Raw genomic sequence first — 24045 nt, 5'->3', positions numbered from 1 at the left:
TGAAGGAAGGGACATAGCAGGGATTTTATTTTTAACCAATCTATTTATTTAATAGAAAGTATACCAGTATACAGGGACTGGTCTGTTTTATGTATACTGGGAACACTTTAAGTGACTAGTCTAATCTTATGAGTCTTTTCCTAGATCATTTATGGGATGATTTTGGTCAAACTCAGGGTAATTAATAAAAAGAAGAAACTTTTTTTTACTTGAAAAGCAGTATCAAATTTAGCTAATAGAATCCAGTCAGAAGCAGAATTAACACTTTATCATAATATGGCGAAGGATAATTCCCGGTTGAAAATAAAACAGAAACTTTTTGTGCTTATACTTCGAGATTAATTTTCCTGAATTGAACAGATTTCAATAGAACAATATAAACTGAACTCTTTCCATTGAATTTCCCTCGGTTGAAAAAATTTTATACCCTCTATTGTAATTTTTCATAGAAAAATCCAAACAGTCCTACACAACAGAGAGTACAGTTTATTTCTGATCTATGGAAATATGATGCAGGTTATGGATTTGTTAAAATTCATGTAAAATCTACTTGATACGATAAAAACTAATAGCTCCTAAATGCTTCACTGGTAACTATTCCCAAACTTCAACAAGTTACAAATCAAATTCCTATAGTGAAAAATCCATTTTCACCTTCCTTATAGAAAGCTTTGAGGCTTTTTGGATAAAAACCTTAGATGTCTTTAAACACAGCCAATATCCCTTCTTAGAACTTTTGCTCCGTTCCCTTTGATCATTCGTAATCCCCTGACATGTGGACTGCTAGATACTATAAAATATATCTTTCCACTTAGTCGTTTTTCTTGTTCTCCGGTGATAGATTTGAGTAATACATCCTCATCAGTAGGGATGTTGTCTTTTCAGTGAAAATGGGCTTACTCTGAGTGCACCAATATTAAGACATTGTCATTTGACACACAAAACTTAGTTTTCCCATGCTAAAAACACTATTACAAAGATTAGCCTGACAAAAGTTTGGGTCACTGCGTGACAATCTGGACACACTTATACTACCAAAAACCATCCAATAAAAAAAAATTGCCATTCCCGTGGAAAAGGGCGTCCTCCCCCAACAGGAAGCCCTTCATACGGTGGCTATTTCTTACCATACCTCTAAACTCTTCCGGATGGTGACCCTACGTGTCTCCTATAAAAACAAGTAATAATAAAAAAAATTCAAAATAAACTAATTAATATAAAAATAATAAAACAAATAAACCAAATTATCTGTCAGTATAACTTTCTTTTACAAAAAAATACACCAACATATTTACAAATTACAAAGACCTCAAAGAAAGTTATAATGATACCACTTTTCAACTTTATCTCTTCATTTTTCCCTTTTAACTATACTTCGGCTACTATTTAACTCCACAAACAAAACAAAAGCAAAATTACAAAACTGGCAACGCTGTTCTACCCTTTGCTACTTACACTGAGACACACACTCACAACATATCTCCTCAAACATAACCTACATCTTTCCAATAAACTCTTCAACCAACAACTCCATCTACTTAGTATCCACTCGTTCTTTCCACATTTCAGTTTCACTTAAACGCGCTATCATTCTCCTACAATCATAACCAAACCTTCTTAACTCAATCCCTTTTCTCTTATTCCTTCTTTTCCATACATTTTCACATAGTTTCATCACAATCAACACCACAGATCCCTCTCTCCTCTCATTTCCAGGAATTTCTACATTCAATTTAATCAACCTTATCTTATCTTCCTCCGTATTCCAAATTACTCCACAATCTCTTAAGACACTAAAACACTTATCTACAATTCCTTCATTATATTTACAATTGAAAAATTCGTGCTTCAGGCCATTTATCACTAATTCGTCGCAAAGCTTGCACTTTGGACCTTCATCTTGGGTAAAGCGGCTGACCCGATCTTGAAGCGGCAGTATCTCATGAATAAACAGAAACATAAATTCCTTTATAAACTGACTATACGGTACACTATGCATTTTCTCAAACAATAGCTCAAAATTCACAAACTTCTTCTTCCGTTTTCTCTAAATATCCATCCACTATCTTTTTCCTTTCGGCATTTTTGACCTGATCACTCAGCAAGCCTTGGTTTTTCATTTCTCGAACACACCATATTACTTCATGGAGTTTCTCTGGCACGTCCCTGATAATTTTTTGTTTTGCTAGTTCATCCTTCTCAGTATTTATCACTGGTAAGGCCCATCCTCTTATTATTTTACCGTCAATCCATTTACTACAGATCATCTCACAGACGTTTCTAATTCTCAGAGACTTACACACCTTTCGGAAACTTATAACACCAAGACCCCCCTCTTCTTGGAGCACATAAAACATTTTCATACTTAGCTTTTCAAGCTTTCCCCTCCAAACGAAACGCCAAATGCTCCTTTCTACCTTTTTAGCATACTTTTCTTCAAGATTAAAAGCCGGTGCCAGATAAAATAGCAGTTGGAGAGCATACGTGTTTACCTACACTACTCTCTCAAATATTGACACGAAATGTGTTCTTTGATGGGCTACCAGCAACCCCTCAAACTTTTGCAGACGCTCTTCCCATAAATTTTCCACATTCACCGTTCTTTCAAAAAGTGCACCCAATACTTTCACTGACTGAGCCTCCTCTACCCAGATACTATCATCTAACCGTGCGCACTCACCTATGTTTAGTAACTGGCTCTTTTTTCTGTCTATTTTTACCAAGAGATGTTCCTCATACCCCATTAGTCCTCTCACCACTTCCATCAAATCAGCCACACTCCCAGGAAGGAAGGCCCCATCGTCTACAAAAATCAGTGATTTCAAGGAGATATTCGTCGTATTGGCAATCCCCTGTATCCGCCGTTCAACATACTTAAAAAGGGGGTTTATATAAAGTTCGAACAAATAAGGGGCACTCGGATCCCCTTGTCGCACTGCCTTTTCAAGCTTCAGCCTTCCACTAGTGTACCCCTGTTATTAAACAGCCTACCAGTAGTTTCTTGGGACCTTCTTGGGGGATTGAATTGAAAATTCCGGGAATGGGGAGGAGGCGGCATTTGCATTTTGAATATTCCCTTCGGGAGGCGTCAAAATATCTTGTGACGCGTCTGCATCCTCCTGCCAATCCTCCGGACCAAGACTTTGACTCGGATGCTTGAATTTTATTTTATTAATTAACTTTACTTAACAGTCCTTACTTGTATGCAGTCTCTTATAAGTAAAAAATAAATCAGAAACAAGCAGAAAATGATCCAATAGCCTATATTACTCAAAACTGCAAAACTTGCATCGACTGATAAAGGTGTGAAAATATTAGCAATGAGAGAAGCAGAACTAGGCGAAATTCTATTAGGCATGGGACAAGTAGGTAACAAATAAGAAACGAAGGAAGAAAACAATAAATCAACAGATAGTTACCGTAAAATATTGAAAAAGAGCTCAATATAACGGAAATTTACAGTTCTGGTATTTTTTGCTAGATATTCTGATTTATGAGATCCTTTTTTGTATTTATGAGGCAGTTCGACCTATTGTTGTTCTCCTTTTCCGGTTCCAACCAGACCTTGAAACTTCTGCTAACAGCTCTTGTAGAGTTTGAGTATAGATTTTGTGTTAGTCATTTTAGGATATTCAATAATTTTGATCTTGGAGGGATGGGGATTTTCAGCCAATAGTTGCTCCCTATGGATGAGTTCCTAATACTAGGTGCTGTGTTGTAGAATACTAGTATTAGAGTTCTTAAAAATAGGTGCTGAGTTACTCCCGCCGTTTATCCGTGCCATTTAACTAAACACTTGAAAAACTATAGATTTTACCGTTCGCCTTCAAGTTAAGGGGACTTGTTGGTCATGTGTCAATTCATTGCGCGGTATTCCACCATTAGACTACATGCGGACAAGCCTATTAGGCTTAGTTTCCCTTGTTCGCCGCCTATGAGTCCAAGCAAATTCAGTCCCAGATTTTATATACAAGTCCAGTGGACATTGTCAGTCACGTGTCAACCCAATTTTTGATCCCTTAATAGTTTGGCTATCTACCTTAGTTCTGCCCTAGGAATGGCAACTGGATGGATGATAGATAGACTCGTCTATCTATAAATGAAATGACATCATATTTATATAATCCTAAAAAGGGCTTACCCCAGATTTACCACTCAATTACTCTTACTATATGTCTTGGCCTTTTCTACAATTAGCCATGACTTGATTCCTACTGCAAAATACTTGATTTTAATTCAAAATCAACGGACACAGTCGAGGCCATGGATTATATATCCAATTATAATTCTGGTAATATATAAAATATCCCCTCTTAACTCTTGACAATTTTTACCCATGAATTTACTTGTTGGTGGTGCAGGAGAGGCCAATCACCCCATTTGAAATTATCCAATGAGCATACCCGATTCTATTCAATCTGACGTTTTCGGTTTTACCCTTTTTGTTTAACTTATACAACGGATCTATGCATTATGCCTGATAAGTTTCTCAAAGAAAACATTGGTTGAAATACAAGAAAATAAAATAAAACATATCAAAATAGATATTTTGTATCAAGTTTATACTCAGATGAACTCTTGGTTTTGCCAGTTTGGTTTGGAAGTGGTGAGAGGACTAATGGGGTATGAGGAACATCTCTTGGTAAAAATAGACAGAAAAAAGAGCCAGTTACTAAACATAGGTGAGTGCGCACGGTTAGATGATAGTATCTGGGTAGAGGAGGCTCAGTCAGTGAAAGTATTGGGTGGACTTTTTGAAAGAACGGTGAATGTGGAAAATTTATGGGAAGAGCGTCTGCAAAAGTTTGAGGGGTTGCTGGTAGCCCATCAAAGAACACATTTCGTGTCAATATTTGAGAGAGTAGTGTAGGTAAACACGTATGCTCTCCAACTGCTGTTTTATCTGGCACCGGCTTTTAATCTTGAAGAAAAGTATGCTAAAAAGATAGAAAGGAGCATTTGGAGTTTCGTTTGGAGGGGAAAGCTTGAAAAGCTAAGTATGAAAATGTTGTATGTGCTCCGAGAAGAGGGGGGTCTTGGTGTTATAAATTTCCGAAAGATGTGTAAGTCTCTGAGAATTAGAAACGTCTGTGAGATGATCTGTAGTAAATGGATCGACGGTAAAATAATAAGAGGATGGGCCTTACCAGTGATAAATACTGAGGAGGATGAACTAGCAAAACAAAAAATTATCAGGGACGTGCCAGAGAAACTCCATGAAGTAATATGGTGTGTTCGAGAAATGAAAAACCAAGGCTTGCTGAGTGATCAGGTCAAAAATGCCGAAAGGAAAAAGATAGTGGATGGATATTTAGAGAAAACGGAAGAAGAAGTTTGTGAATTTTGAGCTATTGTTTGAGAAAATGCATAGTGTACCGTATAGTCAGTTTATAAAGGAATTTATGTTTCTGTTTATTCGTGAGATACTGCCGCTTCAAGATCGGGTAAGCCGCTTTACCCTAGATGAAGGTCCAAAGTGCGATCTTTGCGACGAAATAGTGATAAATGGCCTGAAGCACAAATTTTGCAGTTTTAGGTAAAATGAAGCAATTGTAGATAAGTGTTTTAATACCTGAAGAGATCGTGGAGTAATTTAGAATAAGGAGGAAGATAAGATAGGTTTGATTAAATTGAATGTAGAAATTCCTGGAAATGAGAGGAGAGAGGGATCTGTGGTGTTGATTGTGACGAAACTATGTGAATATGTACGGAAAAGAAGGAAGAAGAGAAAAGGGATTGAGTTAAGAAGGTTTGGTTATGATTGTAGGAGAATGATAGCGCGTTTAAGTGAAACTGAAAGGTGGAAAGAACGAGTGGATATTAAGTGGATGGAGTTGTTGGTTGAAGAGTTTATTGGAAAGATATAAGTTATGTTTGAGGAGATATATTGTGAGTGTGTGTCTCAGTGTTAGTAGCAATGGGTAAAACAGCGTTGCCAGTTTTTGTAATTTTGCTTTTGTTTTATTTGCGGAGTTAAATAGTAGCCGAAGTATAGTTAAAAGAGAAAAATGAAAAGATAAAATTGAAATGTGGTATCATTATAACTTTCTTTGAGGTCTTTGTAATTTGTAAATATGTTGGTGTAGTTTTTTGTAAAAGAAAGTTATACTGATAGTTAATTTGGTTTATTTGTTTTATTATTTTTATATTAATTAGTTTATTTTGAATTTTTTTATTATTATTACTTGTTTTTATAGGAGACACGTAGGGTCACCATCCGGAAGAATTTAGAGGTATGGTAAGAAATAGCCACCGTATGAAGGGCTTCCTGTTGGGGGAGGACGCCCTTTTCCACGGGAATGGCAATTTTTTTTTATTGGATGGTTTTTGGTAATATAAGTGTGTCCAGTTCGGCTACTAATTAATAAAAAGAGTAGGTGACGTCTAAAGTTAAAGTTAGATGTTAAAATTTTTCGTCACTGAGAGGAGAGCAGGTGGGTTTAATTTAAATAAAAAAAAAAATAATAAAAAAAAAAAAAAAACAATAACAGGGGTACACAAAATTGTTTTTTGATATTGCTAAAACGTTTATGCATGTTAGAGACAATGAATATCTATCTTCCAAGCACAGTTCGCTCTACGACCAAACAGAAAACCAACAACCAACGTGATTATCCTGGCATAAGCAGTATCAGAACTGGGGTTTTAACAACTCTTAATGCGATTCCAACCCAGAGAAATTAATCACTCACACTAAAGCGATTGCCTAGTTGATTCCTTTGATCATCCGGCTGATTTGTCATTGGTTTGCAAGCAATGGAAGAAAGTAAAGGAATTCGAAGTCCGAGCATTTGTTCTTAAATAGCTGAACCAAAATTCCAATTCTAGCGTAAAGAATGGGTCCTTTCAAATTCTAGCGTAAACAATAAGTAAAAGTTCAAATAGGGATAAAATCCTTTTAATAGACAGTGATGATGATAACAGTGATAGAAATTCACAAAAATACCAGATATTTCGGTCACATATACAGTGACCGTAATCAGTAGTAAAACTAAAGCAGTTTAGTTTTACTACTGATGACGGTCACTGTATATGTGACCGAAATATCTGGTATTTTTGTGAATTTCTATCACTGTTATGATCATCACTGTCTATTAAAAGGATTTTATCCCTATTTGTACTTTTATTTATCGTCATGGAAAGGCAGTGTGGTCTCCGAAATTATCTAGCGTAAACAACATCTGTTCGTTTTATTTCTGGTTTCGCTTTTTCCTATGAATGGATTATATTTTCGTTTTTCTTAGTTAATTTTCTTAATAAATGTCTACATAAGATATTTTTCGGCCTTACATATTACGTAGCCTATCCTTTCTAATGGACAATAATACCAACATAGTTCTTACCTTAAGAGACAAAGTATGTTTCATAATTTAACATGAAAATATACAAAGTAACGGCATAGCACCATAGAAAGAGCATTAAATGGCAAAATTTAAAATTATTAATCATATTTAATGCCGCATTTTGGCTTGTATTGTATGATGTACACAAAATGCTTAGTTGACAAATATTTTAAAAAACCTAAAAACCTTATTTAAAAAGTCTTCAGGTTTTCAAGAGTATTAGTAAGAAAATAAGAAGATATAACCGTATCTACTTACTTTAATGAATACATTTTTTACAAATTCACTGTTTCCACTCATCTTGATGAGGTCCATTTAAAGTTTCCATAATACAGTTTTTGAAGGGTCGAAACAGTTTATGTTGAAACCCTAATTATGTGATGAAGTCCTTTGGCCTAGTGCGGTATATCGAAAGGAGGAGAGGGAGTTATCCTCTCCTGATCCCTAAATTATTTTATTTTTATCCAATTTGTTTATGTTTTTTTCCCGGATTCCACAAACACGTTCATCAGTTGTTTGTTGGCATTCACACTGGATTCACAAGTTGAATCCCGTCTTATCTTAATGAAGGCTCTGAATAGATTATAATCTGACAATGATAAAAGTTCATTTCATACTCACTAAGGGAGGAAAAGCACCATATAAGCAAATGAAAGAAAAATAAGAGCAGACTAACTAAATACAAAATAAAAACAATCGTGATGCAAGTTGTCTTTTTTTTCAAAGGACTGACAGCCTTTGAAAACATAGTGTCTTACCTCATCAGCAGCATTTTACTTCATCAACATAAACTCCTCTTCTTTACCAAGGGGTGGAGAGGCAACATAAAAGCTTACGGAATTGTGAAGCCTTATCTGATTGTTTGTAGGGTCATATTTGCAGGAAAACGTGTCATACGTTCTCAGTCGCGATTTTACGACCTAGAGAGGTTTAATTTTTTTCTTCAATAAGTTCCGCTTTTGTGTCCCGACATCACTCATCCAAGAAAATAAATATTTCTGACATAGCGTTCAAAGATGAGAGGTTGATCAGTGAGGTTTTGAGATATGGTCATTTTCTAGAAAGCTTGATGTTCCCTGAAAGTCTAATTGTTAATAGTTCAAAAAGAAAAGAGGCTATGTATTGGTGGTAGAACCATGCTCGCTATGAACATTGCCATTGATTTTTTTCATGAAAATTGCCATTGATCTTATCCGCGACGTTATTTACAGGAGGTGAGGGAATATAACTCTTTTCCATATGTTTTTAAAATTCTTGAGCCTCTTTTCCTGTGTATTAAAAAATGATAAAGCATCTGCACGAACTTGGCAGAATATCCTACTACTTGGGTAATAATGGGGATTTTCCCAATATTTTTGGAAATTCCTGGGACTTAACCCTCATAAAGAATAAATTTAAGTTATATGTATACAATTGAAGTTAATTATGCAAAAGTCTAATGCCAACAAGTTTAGCCAATTCTTGAGGCAGATACCATTTCTAAAGCAAAATAACCCTCAAGAGTGGGATGGCCTCAGCAATGACTCCTGCCATTGCGAAATCTCTATCAAACAATTCAAACATTCACGTCAAGCCCAAATTTTGCAGCTTCTTCCTGTAGGATATCGGGAGCATTTAAAAGGAAAAATAGCAAAAGGGATATCTAGCAGTTTTACAAACCCCAACAATCTGTAAAATTAGGCATATAACCGAAGATGACATCTCTAATACAAACCTCTATAAATCTTCATGAAAAATTAAATATTTAATAACAAATATGAATTCCAGTGCACGTAATTAGTCCTAAATGCCACGCCAAAACAAAATCTGGCGCCGGCATGCGCAGTTAAAATCAGGAGCGGCACGCCCCTGAAAACTGATCGGCGGTGCATCGTCAATTGATCGGCGTTTGTTCTGTTTTTAGAATTTGCTTACTTTTTTTTTAGTTTTCAAAACCAAATTGGTATCAGTATCAGTTCTTTTCGTAGTTCCTTCTATGCAAGAGTTCTTGTGGTCCGCAATTCCTTTTCAGCCTTAGCATCATGAACAAACATCAGGCTAAATTAGGAAGAGACATCAATTTTAACATCTCCCAAACATTCTTTTAACACAAATGATCGACAGTAAGACCTTAAACTGCCTGAAAATTGAAACAGTCCGACAAAATAAGGAATTTTAATTTTAATTCAAATTAAACTCTAGAATTTAAGTTAAAATAAGTTTTCTTGCACCATATCTGGTGCAACAAACCTTGATGGAATCTGATATGTGTATATTGTTCCATGTCTGGATTTCCTGGTCTTGCAGCCTACATTGCACTTCTTTGACTACCCTACACCTGTTTTGCAATTTTCTGAGGTCTCATCCCTTCATTACAATTCTCAGAAAAAACAATGTTTATGTCCACTATACCATTGTTTTTTCTTTAATGGCATCGGAACGAAAGCCAAAGGTAAAGGTAAAGAGTTCAGCATCAGACTTTACAGCTTCTACTGGTGGTGCTGATCTCCGTTTCATGGCCGTTCAAAAAGGAAGAGCAATGGAGGTCTTGGGGCCAGCTATCTTTGTTTTCACACACCCTTCCTATTTGCCTTCCCCAGATATCTCCAGCTGCTCATTTAGATCTGAGTTGACTCTGGCTAAGCATACAGAATCCCACCACTGACCCCCGCTCCAAACCAAATACCCAGCAACATCAGTATTCTAAAACCTGGCCTCACGGACAAAAGATGGACAAATGTTCAAAATTGTACTAAATTACCTTTTTGCAATTGAGAGCTCCAATTAAAAGCTCTCCAAAAATTGTTCAAAACTAGTACAGCTTATATTTCTTCCAACAATGAAAATTAGCTGCCACATTTTATAATCACACCTTGTAAAATTTTATAAAAGTTGAAAAGTTAATAAAAGGCTAATTTCTTAATGAAGTAAATACAGAAATTCAAACTGAAACGCAAAGAAAATACCCAAGGTAAATAGAAGGATGTAATCCATAAAAAAATTCTACGATATTATAATAAATCGTGTAATCTACAAAACATACATAAAATCTGCCTTCAGACCTTCAAGCTTTACAGTTAACACGAGTATTATATGCACAGTAGTAGCAATGAAAAAATTCTCAGCGGTGAAATAATAAGAATGTGTTTCTATGTGTTTAGAAACACATAAGCAAACACCACCACGAAATATTTGCAACAGAATATAATTACACCCTTGGCTCAATAGCTCCGATTAACTTATCAACCGAAGATTTTGAAAGAATTAACTTAGTCAAGATAATTTTCATTTTTCCGAGTTTTTTTTTTACAATTAGCAAAGACTCAAGTGACTAGAGCGTATGTTAACTGATTTTTAAGCAGGAATCTATGGGTTTAAATTCTTTGTCCCAAAAAACACATTTGTCTTCACAAATTTAAATAGATTTAACACTTTAAACATATTTAACGCATTTTGAAAATATATACACATGACTTGCTACTCCAATAGTAATTGAAACTCTAAACAATGAAATTGCAACGACAATAAATATATTAAAAAAATATCATAGTTACAATAATTCCAAATAGATAAATATCAATTTTGTCCCGACTTCAGAAGATAGTTAATTGGCTTACGACTTCTGAAAAGCTATATGAATATCGTCTTAGTTTTAGAGGTTACATTGCCACATGGTGCCATTTTTGTTTCTAAACATTAAGTTACACGGTCACACAAAATGAGGGGAAACTATTCCATTATTGCACGCGAGTATTAGGAAAGTTGAGAAAGTCAGTGGATCTGCTTTCTTTGAGGAAGAGGTTACATTGCCACATGGTGCCATTTTTGTTTCTAAACCTTAAGTTACACGGTCACACAAAATTAGGGGAAACTATTGCATTATTGCCCGCGAGTATTAGGAAAGTTGAGAAAGTCAGTGGATCTCCTTTCTTTGAGGAAGAGGTTACATTGCCACATGGTGCCATTTTTGTTTCTAAACATTAAGTTACACGGTCACACAAAATTAGGGGAAACTATTGCATTATTGCACGCGAGTATTAGGACAGTTGAGAAAGTCAGTGGATCTCCTTTCTTTGAGGAAGAGGTTACATTGCCACATGGTGCCATTTTTGTTTCTAAACATTAAGTTACACGGTCACACAAAATAAAGGGAAACTATTGCATTATTGCACGCAAGTATTAGGAAAGTTGAGGAAAGTCAGTGGATCTCCTTTCTTTGAGGAAGAGGTAACATTGCCACATGGTGCCATTTTTGTTTCTAAACATTAAGTTACACGGTCACACAAATGAGGAAAAACTATTGCATTATTGCACGCGAGTATTAGGAAAGTTGAGAAAGTCAGTGGATCTCCTTTCTTTGAGGAAGAGGTAACATTGCCACATGGTGCCATTTTTTTTTCTAAACATTAAGTTACACGGTCACACAAAATGAGGGGAAACTATTGCATTATTGCACGCGAGTATTAGGAAAGTTGAGAAAGTCAGTGGATCTCCTTTCTTTGAGGAAGAGGTTACATTGCCACATGGTGCAATTTTTGTTTATAAACATTAAGTTACACGGTCACACAAAATTAGGGGAAACTATTGCATTATTGCACGCGAGTATTAGGAAAGTTGAGAAAGTCACTGGATCTCCTTTCTTTGAGGAAGAGTTTACATTGCCACATGGTGCCATTTTTGTTTCTAAACATTAAGTTCGACGGTCACACAAAATGAGGGGAAACTATTGCATTATTGCACGCGAGTATTAGGAAAGTTGAGAAAGTCAGTGGATCTCCTTTCTTTGAGGAAGAGGTTACATTGCCACATGGTGCCATTTTTGTTTCTAAACATTAAGTTAAACGGTCCCACAAAAATAGGGGAAACTATTGCATTATTGCACGCGAGTATTAGGAAAGTTGAGAAAGTCAGTGGATCTGCTTTCTTTGATGAAGATGTTACATTTCCACATGGTGCAAATTTTGTTTATAAACATTAAGTTACACGGTCCCACAAACTTAGGGGAAACTATTCCATTATTGCACGCAAGTATTAAGAAAGTTGAGAAAGTCACTGGATCTGCTTTCTTTGAGGACGAGGTAACATTGCCACATGGTGCAATTTTTTTTTATAAACCTTAAGTTACACGGTCACACAAATGAGGAAAAACTATTGCATTATTGCACGCGAGTATTAGGAAAGTTGAGAAAGTCAGTGGATCTCCTTTCTTTGAGGAAGAGGTTACATTGCCACATGGTGCCATTTTTGTTTCTAAACATTAAGTTACACGGTCACACAAAATAAGGGGAAACTATTGCATTATTGCACGCGAGTATTAGGAGAGTTGAGAAAGTCAGTGGATCTCCTTTCTTTGAGGAAGAGGTTACATTGCCACATGGTGCCATTTTTGTTTCTAAACATTAAGTTACACGGTCACACAAAATAAGGGGAAACTATTGCATTATTGCACGCGAGTATTAGGAGAGTTGAGAAAGTCAGTGGATCTCCTTTCTTTGAGGAAGAGGTTACATTGCCACATGGTGCAATTTTTGTTTCTAAACATTACGTTACACGGTCACACAAAATGAAGGAAACTATTGCATTATTGCACGCGAGTATTAGGATAGTTGAGAAAGTCAGTGGATCTCCTTTCTTTGAGGAAGAGGTTACATTGCCACATGGTGCCATTTTTGTTTCTAACCATTAAGTTACACGGTCACACAAAATGAGGGGAAACTATTGCATTATAGCACGCGAGTATTAGGAAAGTTGAGAAAGTCAGTGGATCTCCTTTCTTTGAGGAAAAGGTTCCAGAAACTCTTAACTTTGTATTTTTTAAGGTCAAGCCCTCGTGAGTGGTTCGGAGCGGCTGTCCTCTTCTCAACGTTTACGCTAAAGTTTCTCTTTACACTCGCTCTTTACGCTAAAGTTTTTTATTGTTTAAAAAAAGTAGAGTTGTGAGAAAGAGTCAAACTTTAGCGTAAAAAGCGAGACGTTGAGGAGTGGACAGCCCCTTTCATATACGGAATAATTTCTGTTCGTTTTATGTTTTAATGTCGCTCCTTACTTTCAGTTAAGAAAAACTTGGCTTTTTATTTAATTTTTGAACGTTTTTTAATTAATGCAGGTTTTGATTTTGGCTCATCGTACATGAATAACTAAAATAAAGTTTGCATATTAATTTTACTTTTATTTGGTTAAATGGCTTTCTCGAAAGTTGTTTAATTTTATTTACGAACGTTTTTATTAGTATTAAATATACATAATTTACGAATTAACATACGTAACGAGCTTCTATATTCATATATTTTTATTACGTATATTAGGGGGTTCGGTCCCTATTCAATACCTCGCTCTTTACGCTAAAGGTATTGACTAGGGGGCAAACCCAATCATATATGTAATAATTTCTGTTCGTTTTATGTTTTGATGTTGCTCCTTACTTTCAGTTGGAAAACTTTTTTTTATTTAATTTCTGATCGTTTTTTTAAATAGTGCTGGGAAATCCGGCACCCTCTTCATAGCGATTTTCCTTCACCCATGAAAACTTCCTCCATGGAAACATCCTCCTACATAACCCCCGATCCAACCCCCCCACTACCAGAAAAAAATCCCCCTGAAAATGTCTGTATATTTCTCAATAACCAATAGTATGTGTAAACATTGGGTAAAGTTCATAACTGTCAGCCCTCCCCCCAGGGACTTTGGGGGATTACGTTATCCTAAAATACGTAGTTATTATATTTTCGACTATGCTGAACAAAATGGCTATCTCGAAATTTTGATCGGGTGACTTTAGGAAAATACAAGCGTGGGAGGGGGCCTAGTTGTCCTCCATTTTTTTGGTCACCTAAAACGGGCACTAGAACTTTTAATTTCCTTTCGAATGAGCCCTCCCATGATATTCTAGGAACACTTTGTCGATACGATCACCCCTGGGAACACAAAAAATACAAATAAACACGCGTCCTTGATCTTTCTTCTGGCAAAAAAAAAAATAAAAAAAAATACAAAATTCCGTACTTTTGCAGATAGGAGCTTGAAACCTCAACAGTAGGGTTCTCTAATACGCTGAATCTGATGGTGTGATTTTCATTAAGGTTCTATAATTTTTAGGGGGTGTTTTCCCATTTTTCGAAAATCAGGCAAATTTGCTCAGGCGCGTAACTTTTGATGGGTACTACTAAATTTGATGAAACTTATATATTTGAAATCAGCATTAAAATCTGATTTTTTTTATGTATCTATTGGTATCAAAATTCCGTTTTTTAGAGTTTTGGTTACTATGAGTCGGGTTGCTCCTTACTTACAGTTCGTTACCACGAACTGTTTGATATAGTAATGTAGTGAAGAGAACAGAAATACATGAAATATAATCCAAAGCCCGTAGTAGACGAGAAAAATTATTATTATTATTATTATTATTCATTTATTGCCCGTCAAAAAAAAGTGCATAGACGGAGTAATCACTAAAGTAACAAAAAGACAGAGAGAAAAAAAAACACAAACACACATCAAAATCCAAATATAAATTCAAAAGGATTTGAAAGGAAGCCAAAGTTTTTGAATGTACCATTAAATAGTGGGTTTTGCCTTATATTTATCTCTTAGTACCTCACAAGATAATTCGGTGCTAGAAGTTTTCGGCGGCGCACCGGCAGCCCAAAGCCTTTGCGGTTATGGAACGCTGAAATACTTTCGACAACGCACCACCAGTTTTCGGCACAACTTCAGGGACTACACGCAATATCAATTCTGTAATTCTGCTAATTTCTTAATTAAACGCCAACACTTCTTCTGCAACCATTAGTAGTATCTCTCCCTCTATTTTTAAAAAGGTCTATGGTTGGTCAATTAATAATAATCCACCAATCAGATACAAGTCCACGTTCTTACAGACCTCAAGAAAATTTTTGGGATAGGTCTACTTAGCTAACAAAAAACAGCTCTTATTGCTCGCTCGTTTTCATAGCTTCAGAAAAAACACCTTGCAGCTAAATTCGGATCATAAGGGTTCACGGTGGAAGAGTCTTATAGGGTACAACCTTTACCTTAACTTTTCACCTAATTTGGTCATCTTATGAATTCTTTTCTAAAGATTTGCTTATTTTACTCTTCCCCTTCTTGTTCTTCTTCTTCAAAGAATGTAATAGTGTATTGAAGTATGTTTGTCATCTTTTTGTCACTATTCTCTTTATAAGCTTTTCTTCAATAAGGATTTCTTCAAGTATCGTTTCATTGAGTTCTAGTTGCTGAATGGAATTTAATATTGACAACAACAGCTTAATCGGTAAAGAATATTTATTTAAGGAGTATTTCAACGACGCCATTATTAGAGGCAGGTGCAAAGAAAGAGAAAAAAGAAAACCACATAAAGCATAATATTTCCAAGTAATTTTGAGACTTTGAAACAAAAAGGGAAAAGACCGTCAGTCATGCAGGATGACAAAAAAGGGCCGTGCAGGTTGACTAAGATAAATAAAAAGGCTTGACGCGTATACAGAAGTAAAAATACTTACTGAATAGTAAATTAGTAATATAATATAATTTGTTTTGAAAAAATGTTAAAACTGAGTTGATCCTGAAGAGGTGTTGAAAGTCTTCACCTTAAACTTTAGTAGAGAATTTAGCACCTCTGAAACTGTAAACCAAAAGAATTATGCAGAGATCCGTGTAACTGCTCCCTGAGATTTTCCGTTTATGAGAATTTCACGAGGTCACCCTCCATACAAACACTTGCAAGCAGTTTCGAAAACTCAGGCCAAATGATCTGACATGAGTTGGTGAAAACACCTTGACACGGGCTAATCTGCATAATAAATAATTTGTGCAATTTTTTACCTTAATCTTGTGAAGCACCTGACCCTTGACCATTTTTGGCACTTTTAAACTATGTTAGCAAATTAGCACGTCAGAACTTGAGTTTAGTCCTAGATTTTCAATATTGTTCCGGTTGTTTCGAAGTAATAGTGATCTAAAAACTTGACGGTATTGCACACACACAAAAGAATCTACATTACTGACCTAATCTGACCTGACATTAAAAATTTTAGACTTACGATAGATAGTATTTAAACAGTTATCAAATTTAACAGATGATTCTTGACCTATTATAAAAAAAACATAACAATTTTCATGGATATTACAAAATTTACGAATTTAGCATTATTCGCAGCTTCCTTTCATTGGGGCTAAAGCCGTTCTGATATTGGCCACAATGTCCCAGACGATTCTCCTGGCATAGTATCTGAGCCTTACCCTATGAAGGGGGGGAGGGGTAAAATCAAAAGATACAAGCTTTAACAATCTTTATTTTTCAGGGGGAGAGAGGGGGGCAAGTTCTTGACTACAAGCTCCTTATGATGCTTAATACTTCGAAAAGTTTCGGCAAAAGTGAATAACAAAGAATATAAATAATTTCCTAAGTTTCCTAAATAATTTCCTTAATTCTGAGAGGATAAATATTTTTATTATATATCCTCATATCATACCTTTAATTTCTTGTCACTTGTTTTTTTATTTTCATGCAATAAATGTTGTTAGTTCATTGTTATTGGGAAGTTTCAGTCGAAGTTAATTTATTTCTAATAGTGATAAATAGTTTGATTTTTGTCTGCATTTTTATTCTTCAGTTTTAAGTGTAAAAATCTTGAGATTTAGGGGGGCGCAGAAGGATTAAAGGCACCAAACTTCCACGTGTCCATAGCTACAGTCTCCGGATTTTACTAAACCTTCTGGGAAGTTCTGGTAAAAGTAAGCTAAACGTTCAATAGTGATAAATTATTTATCTTTTTTAAAAGGCTTTAAGCAAATCCTAGCTTAAAGCTTACAGATGAGATTTCAAATATGTAGATCAAATAATGGGAAATCGAAATATACATCCATCTATCCTCTTTTCAAAAACTATAAACTTTTATGTGCGAAGAATACACTCAGAAGTTTATAACCCAAACATAGAAAATAAATTATTCGATCTTTGCTCTCTCTTCTCTACACTTTGATTAAGATACGTCCTTCAATAAAGAATACCAGTTTTCATTCGTCGAAGTCAAAATATTTTTTTTTACGTTCTTGCATGTCCTGTCATTCCATCGTTTCCCATTTTTGCCCATCGTCTCCTCGTCTGCATTGTACTTTTTGCTATCCTTTAATCTCTCGTTCTTCGACCCTTTTTCTATTCCTTTTGCCCTTCGTCTGCTCTGCATTGCTTTGCATTGTAATTTTTACCTTTTTAACTTCAATTTAGAATCTTCTCTGCACCTGATAACATCATTTGGGCACTGTATTGAATAAATGCTTACCTGTAGAATAGACTTGTGTGCAATCATTTGTATAATTTTTCACCAACTGAAGCTGAGGAAGCTCTATCCCATATACATCTAAAGGCATTTCCTTTTCCCATTCGAATATCAGGTCGTCGGTTGTATGGGAAACTGAAAATTAGATTGCTTATAAATTGGGATTTTGCAGTAAAAGGAAAAGAACTGAAAGAATAAAGTGGAGCAATATAATTGCATTTACTATTTTTCTGAAGAGATTTGACTGAATTTCTACTGAAGAAGAGATGTGAATTATTTCATAAGCCACATTGCCTTTTCCTCTATAAACAAAAGATATATATATATATATATATATATATATATATATATATATATATATATATATTATATATATATATATATATATATATATATATATATATATATATATATATATATATATATATATATATATATATATATATATATATATATATATATATAAAGAACTATCTATATAATATCTATATAAATATATAAATAACAGGTAAAGCTTTCATTCAAGACAATTTAAAGACGAGAAAAACCTCTAAACTTAATAAAACTTACTTTTTAGCTATAATAAAATGTCTCTGGTTGTGAGGCCGGAATATTAACGCAATTTTTATATTATTTTCATTGTCTTAATTAGAAGTTAGTCTGTTACTTATGTATTTAAATCTTTTGATTTTACTTACAAGAAGAGGTGTGGAACTCAAAACTTCAGATGGTAAATGATTGCAAAGCAAATGGAGCAGTAGACTGAGTATTTCAGCACTGGTAATTCAGAAGCTGTTATATTACAAACTATAGTGTTACAGAAGAACAAGAAACATCAGTTTTGGATGCGTCAGTTCTTAGCAATAATCGTTTCAAACAGTAGAAGGAATACATTGAAAATTAAAGATGCTTTAAGAATGATTTTCATAAGCAGCGCAATAGCGCAGCCTGAGTAAAAAACGATGTTGGCACAATGTACTATTTACTTTTTTTTGCTTTCCATACCAGGGCACTTCGCATCGAAGGAGTTGTCGTAGAGACTTCGAAAAGGGCTCATTCGATTGAAAATTGGAGTCGCTAGTGCCCTTTTTAATAGTCGAAAGTGATTGGAGGACAACTAGCCCCCCCACTCCCACCATTCGCCCAAACACATCCAATCAAAATTTTGAAATAGTCATTTTGTTCAGCGTAGTTGATTTCCCAAAAGAAAATATGTTTTTGAGGAGGAAACTCCCCCACAACCCTCGGGGCAAGGCTTTTAATTTATGCCGGGAGGGCATATAAGAACGATGTTGGCACAATGTATTTTTTTTTCCTTTAGAGCGGGGCACTTCGTATCAAAGAAGTTGTCGTAGAAAGTTCGAAAAGGGCTCATTCAATTGGAAATTGGATTGGCTTGTGCCCTTTTTAATAGTCGAAAGTGATTGGAAGGCAACTAACATCCCTTCCACGCCCACCATTTCCCGAAACACATACAATCAAAATTTTGAGATAGCCATTTCTTTCAACTTAGTTGATTTCCAGATAGAAATTATGTTTTTGAGGAGGACATTCCCCATAGCCTTCAGAGCAAGGGTTGTAGGTTATGCCCTGGGGACATATAAGGTTTTTCAAAAAAACCTTATGAAGTTTCGTAGAAACTTCAAAAAAGGGTCGTTCGATTGGAAGTTCAAAGGTCTATAGCCCTTTTTAATAGTCGAAAGTGATTGGATGGCAACTAACCCCCCTCTCACGCCCACCTTTTCCCCAAACACATCCAATCAAGACTTTGAGATAGCCATTTAATTTAACATAGTTTTAAGTTTTCTAAATTAGGTCTTTGAGGATGACAAACCCCTCAGAGCCCTAAGGACAAGGGTTGTCAGTTATGCCCTGGGGGCACACAAAGTTTTTATAGAAAGAATTGTCCTAGAAACTTCAAAAAGGATTCATTCGCTTGTAAATTCAATTGGCTAGCGCCCTTTTTAATAGTTGAAAGTGACTTGAAAGTAACTAACACCCCTTCCACGCTCACAATTTCCCACAACACATCCAATCAAAATTTTGAGATAGCCATTTTGTTCCACGCAGTTTAAAATTCAAGAAATTATACCATTGAACAGGACACTCCCCCCACAGTCTTCGGGGCAAATGTTATAAGTTATGCCCTGGTGGCATATAAGTTTCTATTGAAATCTTTATCGTAGAAACTTGAAAAAGGGCTCATTCGATTGGAAATTCAAAGGTCTAGTGCCCTTTTTAATAGTTGAAAATGATTTGAGGGCAACTAACCCCCCTCTCTCGCCCACCTTTTCCCCAAACACATCCAGTCGAAATTTTTAGATAGCCATTTTGTTCAGCGTTGTTGATTTCCAGATAGAAATTATGTTTTTGAGGAGGACACTCCCCACAGTCCTAAGGTCAAGGGTTGTAAGTCATGCCCTGGGGCATATAAGGATTTTATAGAACGCGTTGTCGTAAAAACTTCAAAAAGGGCTCATTTGATTGAAAATTGAAATGGCTAGTGCCCTTTTTAATAGTCAGAAGTGATTGGAGTGCAACTAACACCCCTTCCACGCCCTCCATTTCCCCAAACATATCCAATCAAAAGTTTGAGATAGCCATTTTGTTTCACGCAGTTTAAAGTTCAGGAAATTATAACTTTGAGCAGGACACTCTCCACACCGTCTTCAGGGCAAGGTTTATAAGTTATGCCCTGGGAGCATGTAAGTTCTTATTGAAATTTTTGTCGTAGAAACTTGAAAAAGAGCTCTTTCGATTGGAAATTCAAAGGGCTAGTACCCTTTTTAATGGTCGAAATTGATTTGAGGGCAACAAACCCCCCTCTCTCACCCACCTTTTCCCCGAACACATCAAACTTTTTAGATAGACATTTTATTCAACGTAGTTGAAAGTTTTGGAAATTAGGTCCTTAAGGATGACAACTCATCCCCCCCCACAACCCTCAGGGCAAGGGCTGTAAGTTACGCCCGGGAGCATTTAAGGTTTTTATAGAAAGCGACATCAAAAAGGGCCCATTCAATTGAAAATTGAAAGGGCTAGTGCCCTTTTAATATTCGAAAGTGATTGAAGGGCAACTAACCCTCCTCTCTCGCCCACCATTTCCCAAAATACATCCAATCAAAATTTTGAGATATACATTTTGTTCAACGTTGTTGAAAGTTCTGGAAAATAAGTCTTTTAGGATGATAACCCCCTCAGAGTCCTCAGTGCAAGGGTTGTTTATGCCCTGGGGGGGCATATAAGGTTTATATAGAAAGTTGTTGTAAAAATAATTGGCAGCGCACAATTGTGCCAACGATGTTGGCACAATGTATTTTTTTTTGTTGTCCATACCAGTGCACTTCGTATCGAAGGAGTTGTTGTAGAAACTTCAAAAAGGGCTCATTTGATTGGAAATTGGAGCGGCTAGTGCTCTTTTTAATAGTCGAAAGTGATTGGAGGGCAACTAGTTCCCCTACGCCCATCATTCCCCCAAACACATCCAATCAAAATTTGGAGATAGTCATTTTGTTCAGCATAGTTGATTTCCAGATAAAAAATATGTTTTTGAGGAGAACACTTCCCCTAAACTCTCAGGGCAAGGGTTTAAAGTTATACCCTGGTGGCATATAAGAACGATGTTGACACAATGTATTATTTATTATTTATTTTCCTTTAGAGCAGGACACTTCGTATCGAAGAAGTGGTCGTAGTAACTTCTAAAAGGGCTCATTCAATTGGAAATTGGAGTGGCTTGCGCCCTTTTGAATAGTCGAAAGTGATTAGAAGGCAACTAACACCCCTTCCACGCCCACTATATCCCGAAACACATCCAATCAAATCTTTCAGATAGCCATTTTGTTCAGCAAAGTTGATTTCCAGATAGAAAATATGTTTTTGAGGAGGACACTCCCCCACAACCCTCAGGGCAAGGGTTTTAAGTTATACCCTGGGGGTATAAAAGAACGATGTTGGCACAATGTATTTTTTTCCTTTAGAGCAGGCCTTTTGTGTCGAAAAAGTTGCCATAGAAACTTCGAAAAGGGCTCATTCAATTGAAAATTGGAGTGGCTTGTGCAATTTTTAATAGTCGGAAGTGATTGCAAGGCAACTAACACCCCTTCCACGCCCACCATTTCCCGAAACACATCCAATCAAAATTTTGAGATTGCCATTTTATTCAGCGTAGTTTATTTCCAAATAGAAATAATTTTTTTGAGGAAGACACTCCTCCACAGCTCTTAGGGCAAGGGTTGTAAGTTATGCCCTGGGGGCATATAAAATTTTTATAAAAGACGTTGTCGTAAAAACTTCAAAAATGGCTCATTCGATTGGAAATTCAAAGGACTAGTGCCAATTTTAATAGTCGAAAGTGACTGGAGGGCAACTAACCTCCAGTTCACGCCCACCTTTCCCCCAAACACATCCAATCCAAATTTTGAGATAGTAATTTTATTCAACGTAGTTTTAAGTTCTGGAAATAATGTCTTTGACGATGGCAGCCCCCCACAGCTCTCAGGGCAAGGGTTGTAAGTTATGCCCTAGGGGCATATAAGGTTTTTACAGAACGCGTTGTCGTAGAACATACAAAAAGGGCCTCATTCGATTGGAAATTGAAATGGCTAGTGCTCTCTTTAATAATCGAAACTAATTGGAAGCCAATTAACACCCTTTCCACAACCAAAAATCATCCAATCAAAATTTTGAGATAGCCATTTTGTTCAACGTTGTTTAAAGTTCAGGAAATTATACCTTTGAGAAGGGCACTCCCCCTGCAGTCTTCAGGGCAAGGGTTATAAGTTATACCCTGGGGGTATATAAGGTTTTTATTGAAATCTATGTCGTAGAACTTTAAAAAGGGCTCATTCGATTAGAAATTCAAAGGTTTAGTGCCCTTTTTAATAGTCAAAAGTGATTTGAGGGCAACTAACCCCCCCTCTTATGCCCACCTTTTCCCAAAACACATCCAATCAACATTTTTAGATAACCATTTTGTTCAACATAGTTGAAAATTTTGGAAATTAGGTCTTTAAGGATGACAATTCCTCCCCCCAATGCTCTCAGGGCAAGGTTTGTAAGTTATGCCCTGGGGGCAAATAAGGTTTTTATAGAGAGCGTTGTCGTAAAAACTTCAAAAGGGTTCATTCAATTAAAAATTGAAAGGGCTGGTGCCTTTTTTAATAGTTGAAAATGATTGGAAAGCGACTAACGCGCCACTCACGCCCATTATTTTCCCAAACACATCCAATCAAAATTTGGAGATATCTATTTTGTTCAATGTAGTTGAAAGTTCTGGAAATAGGTCTTTTAGGATGGTATTCCCCTCAGAGCCCTCAGTGCAAAGGTTGTAAGTTATGTTCTGTGGGCATATAAGGCTTTTTATAGAAAATTGTTGTAGAAATTTCAAAAAGAACTCATTTGATTAGAAATTAAAATTGCCCTTTTAAATAGTCGAAGGTGAGTGGAGAGTAAATAACCCCCCTCTCACGCCCACCATTTCCCCAAAAACATTCAATTAAAGTTTAGAGATAGCCATTTTGTTCAACGTAGTTGAAAGTTCTGGAAATTATGTATTTAAGGATGACAAACCCCCCAGAGCCCCCAAGGTAAGGGTTGTAAGTTATGCCTTGGTCGCATATTAGGTTTTTATAGATAGAGTTGTCGCAAAAGTTCAAAAGGGGCTCATTAAATTGGAAATTGAGAGGGCTAGTGCCCTTTCTAATAGTTGAAAGTGATTGGAGGGTAACTAACCCCCCTCTCACGCCCACAATTCCTCCAAACACATCCAATCAAAATTTTCAGATAGCCATTTTGTTTAAGGTAGTAGAAAGTTCTGAAAATTAAGTCTTTGAGAATGACAGCCCCCCTCCCCCAGCCCTCAGGACAAGGGTTGTAAGTTATGGCCGGGGGGCATATAAGGTTTTTATTAAAAGTATTATCGAAGAAACTTCAAAAAGGCTCAGTTGATTCGAAATTGAAAATGCTAGTACCATTTTTAATAGTTGAAAGTGATTGGAGAGCGAATAACACCCCTTTCAAGCCCACCATTTCCCCAAACATATCCGATCAAAATTTTGGGATAGTCATTTTGTTTAACGTAGTCTAAAGTTCTGGAAATTAAGTCTTGAAAACCACCCTAACAGCCCTTAGGGTAAGGGTTGCAATTTATGCCCTGGAGGCATATAAAGAGTTTATAGAAAGCGTTATCGTTTCAAAAAGGGCTCATTCGATTCAAAATCGACAGGCCTAGTGCCCTTTTTAATAGTCGAAAGTGATTGAAAGGCTTGACATTTTTATAGTAAAGATCGATGTGGGTATAATGTATTATTTTTTGTTGTTGTGGTTGTTTAGACCAGGGCACTTCGTATCGAAGGAGTTGTCGTGGGAACTTCGAAAAGGGCTAACTCGATTGAAAATAGAAAGGGCTGATGCCCTTTTTAATAGTCGAAAGTGATTGGAAGGCA

General features: G+C 36.0%; 1 protein-coding gene across 1 annotated transcript in view; it reads right to left on the bottom strand.

Annotated features, from left to right (window-relative positions):
* LOC148953789 (glycine receptor subunit alpha-2-like) overlaps positions 1–24045 on the bottom strand; it is a 222983-nt gene that overhangs the window by 64869 nt on the left and 134069 nt on the right. Inside the window, exon 6 of the mRNA XM_089085900.1 lies at positions 17603–17734. Within this exon, the coding sequence (XP_088942026.1) occupies positions 17603–17734 (132 nt within the window). The remainder of the gene's footprint in view (positions 1–17602; positions 17735–24045) is intronic.

The sequence above is a fragment of the Artemia sp. Qi Xiang Cuo genome, chromosome 3 (assembly GCF_049724085.1).
Source record: "Artemia sp. Qi Xiang Cuo chromosome 3, ASM4972408v1, whole genome shotgun sequence".
In the NCBI taxonomy this organism is placed as follows: domain Eukaryota; kingdom Metazoa; phylum Arthropoda; class Branchiopoda; order Anostraca; family Artemiidae; genus Artemia; species Artemia sp. Qi Xiang Cuo.
The sequence above is the reverse complement of the archived record's forward strand: the minus strand, read 5'-3'. Positions and strand labels throughout refer to the sequence as shown.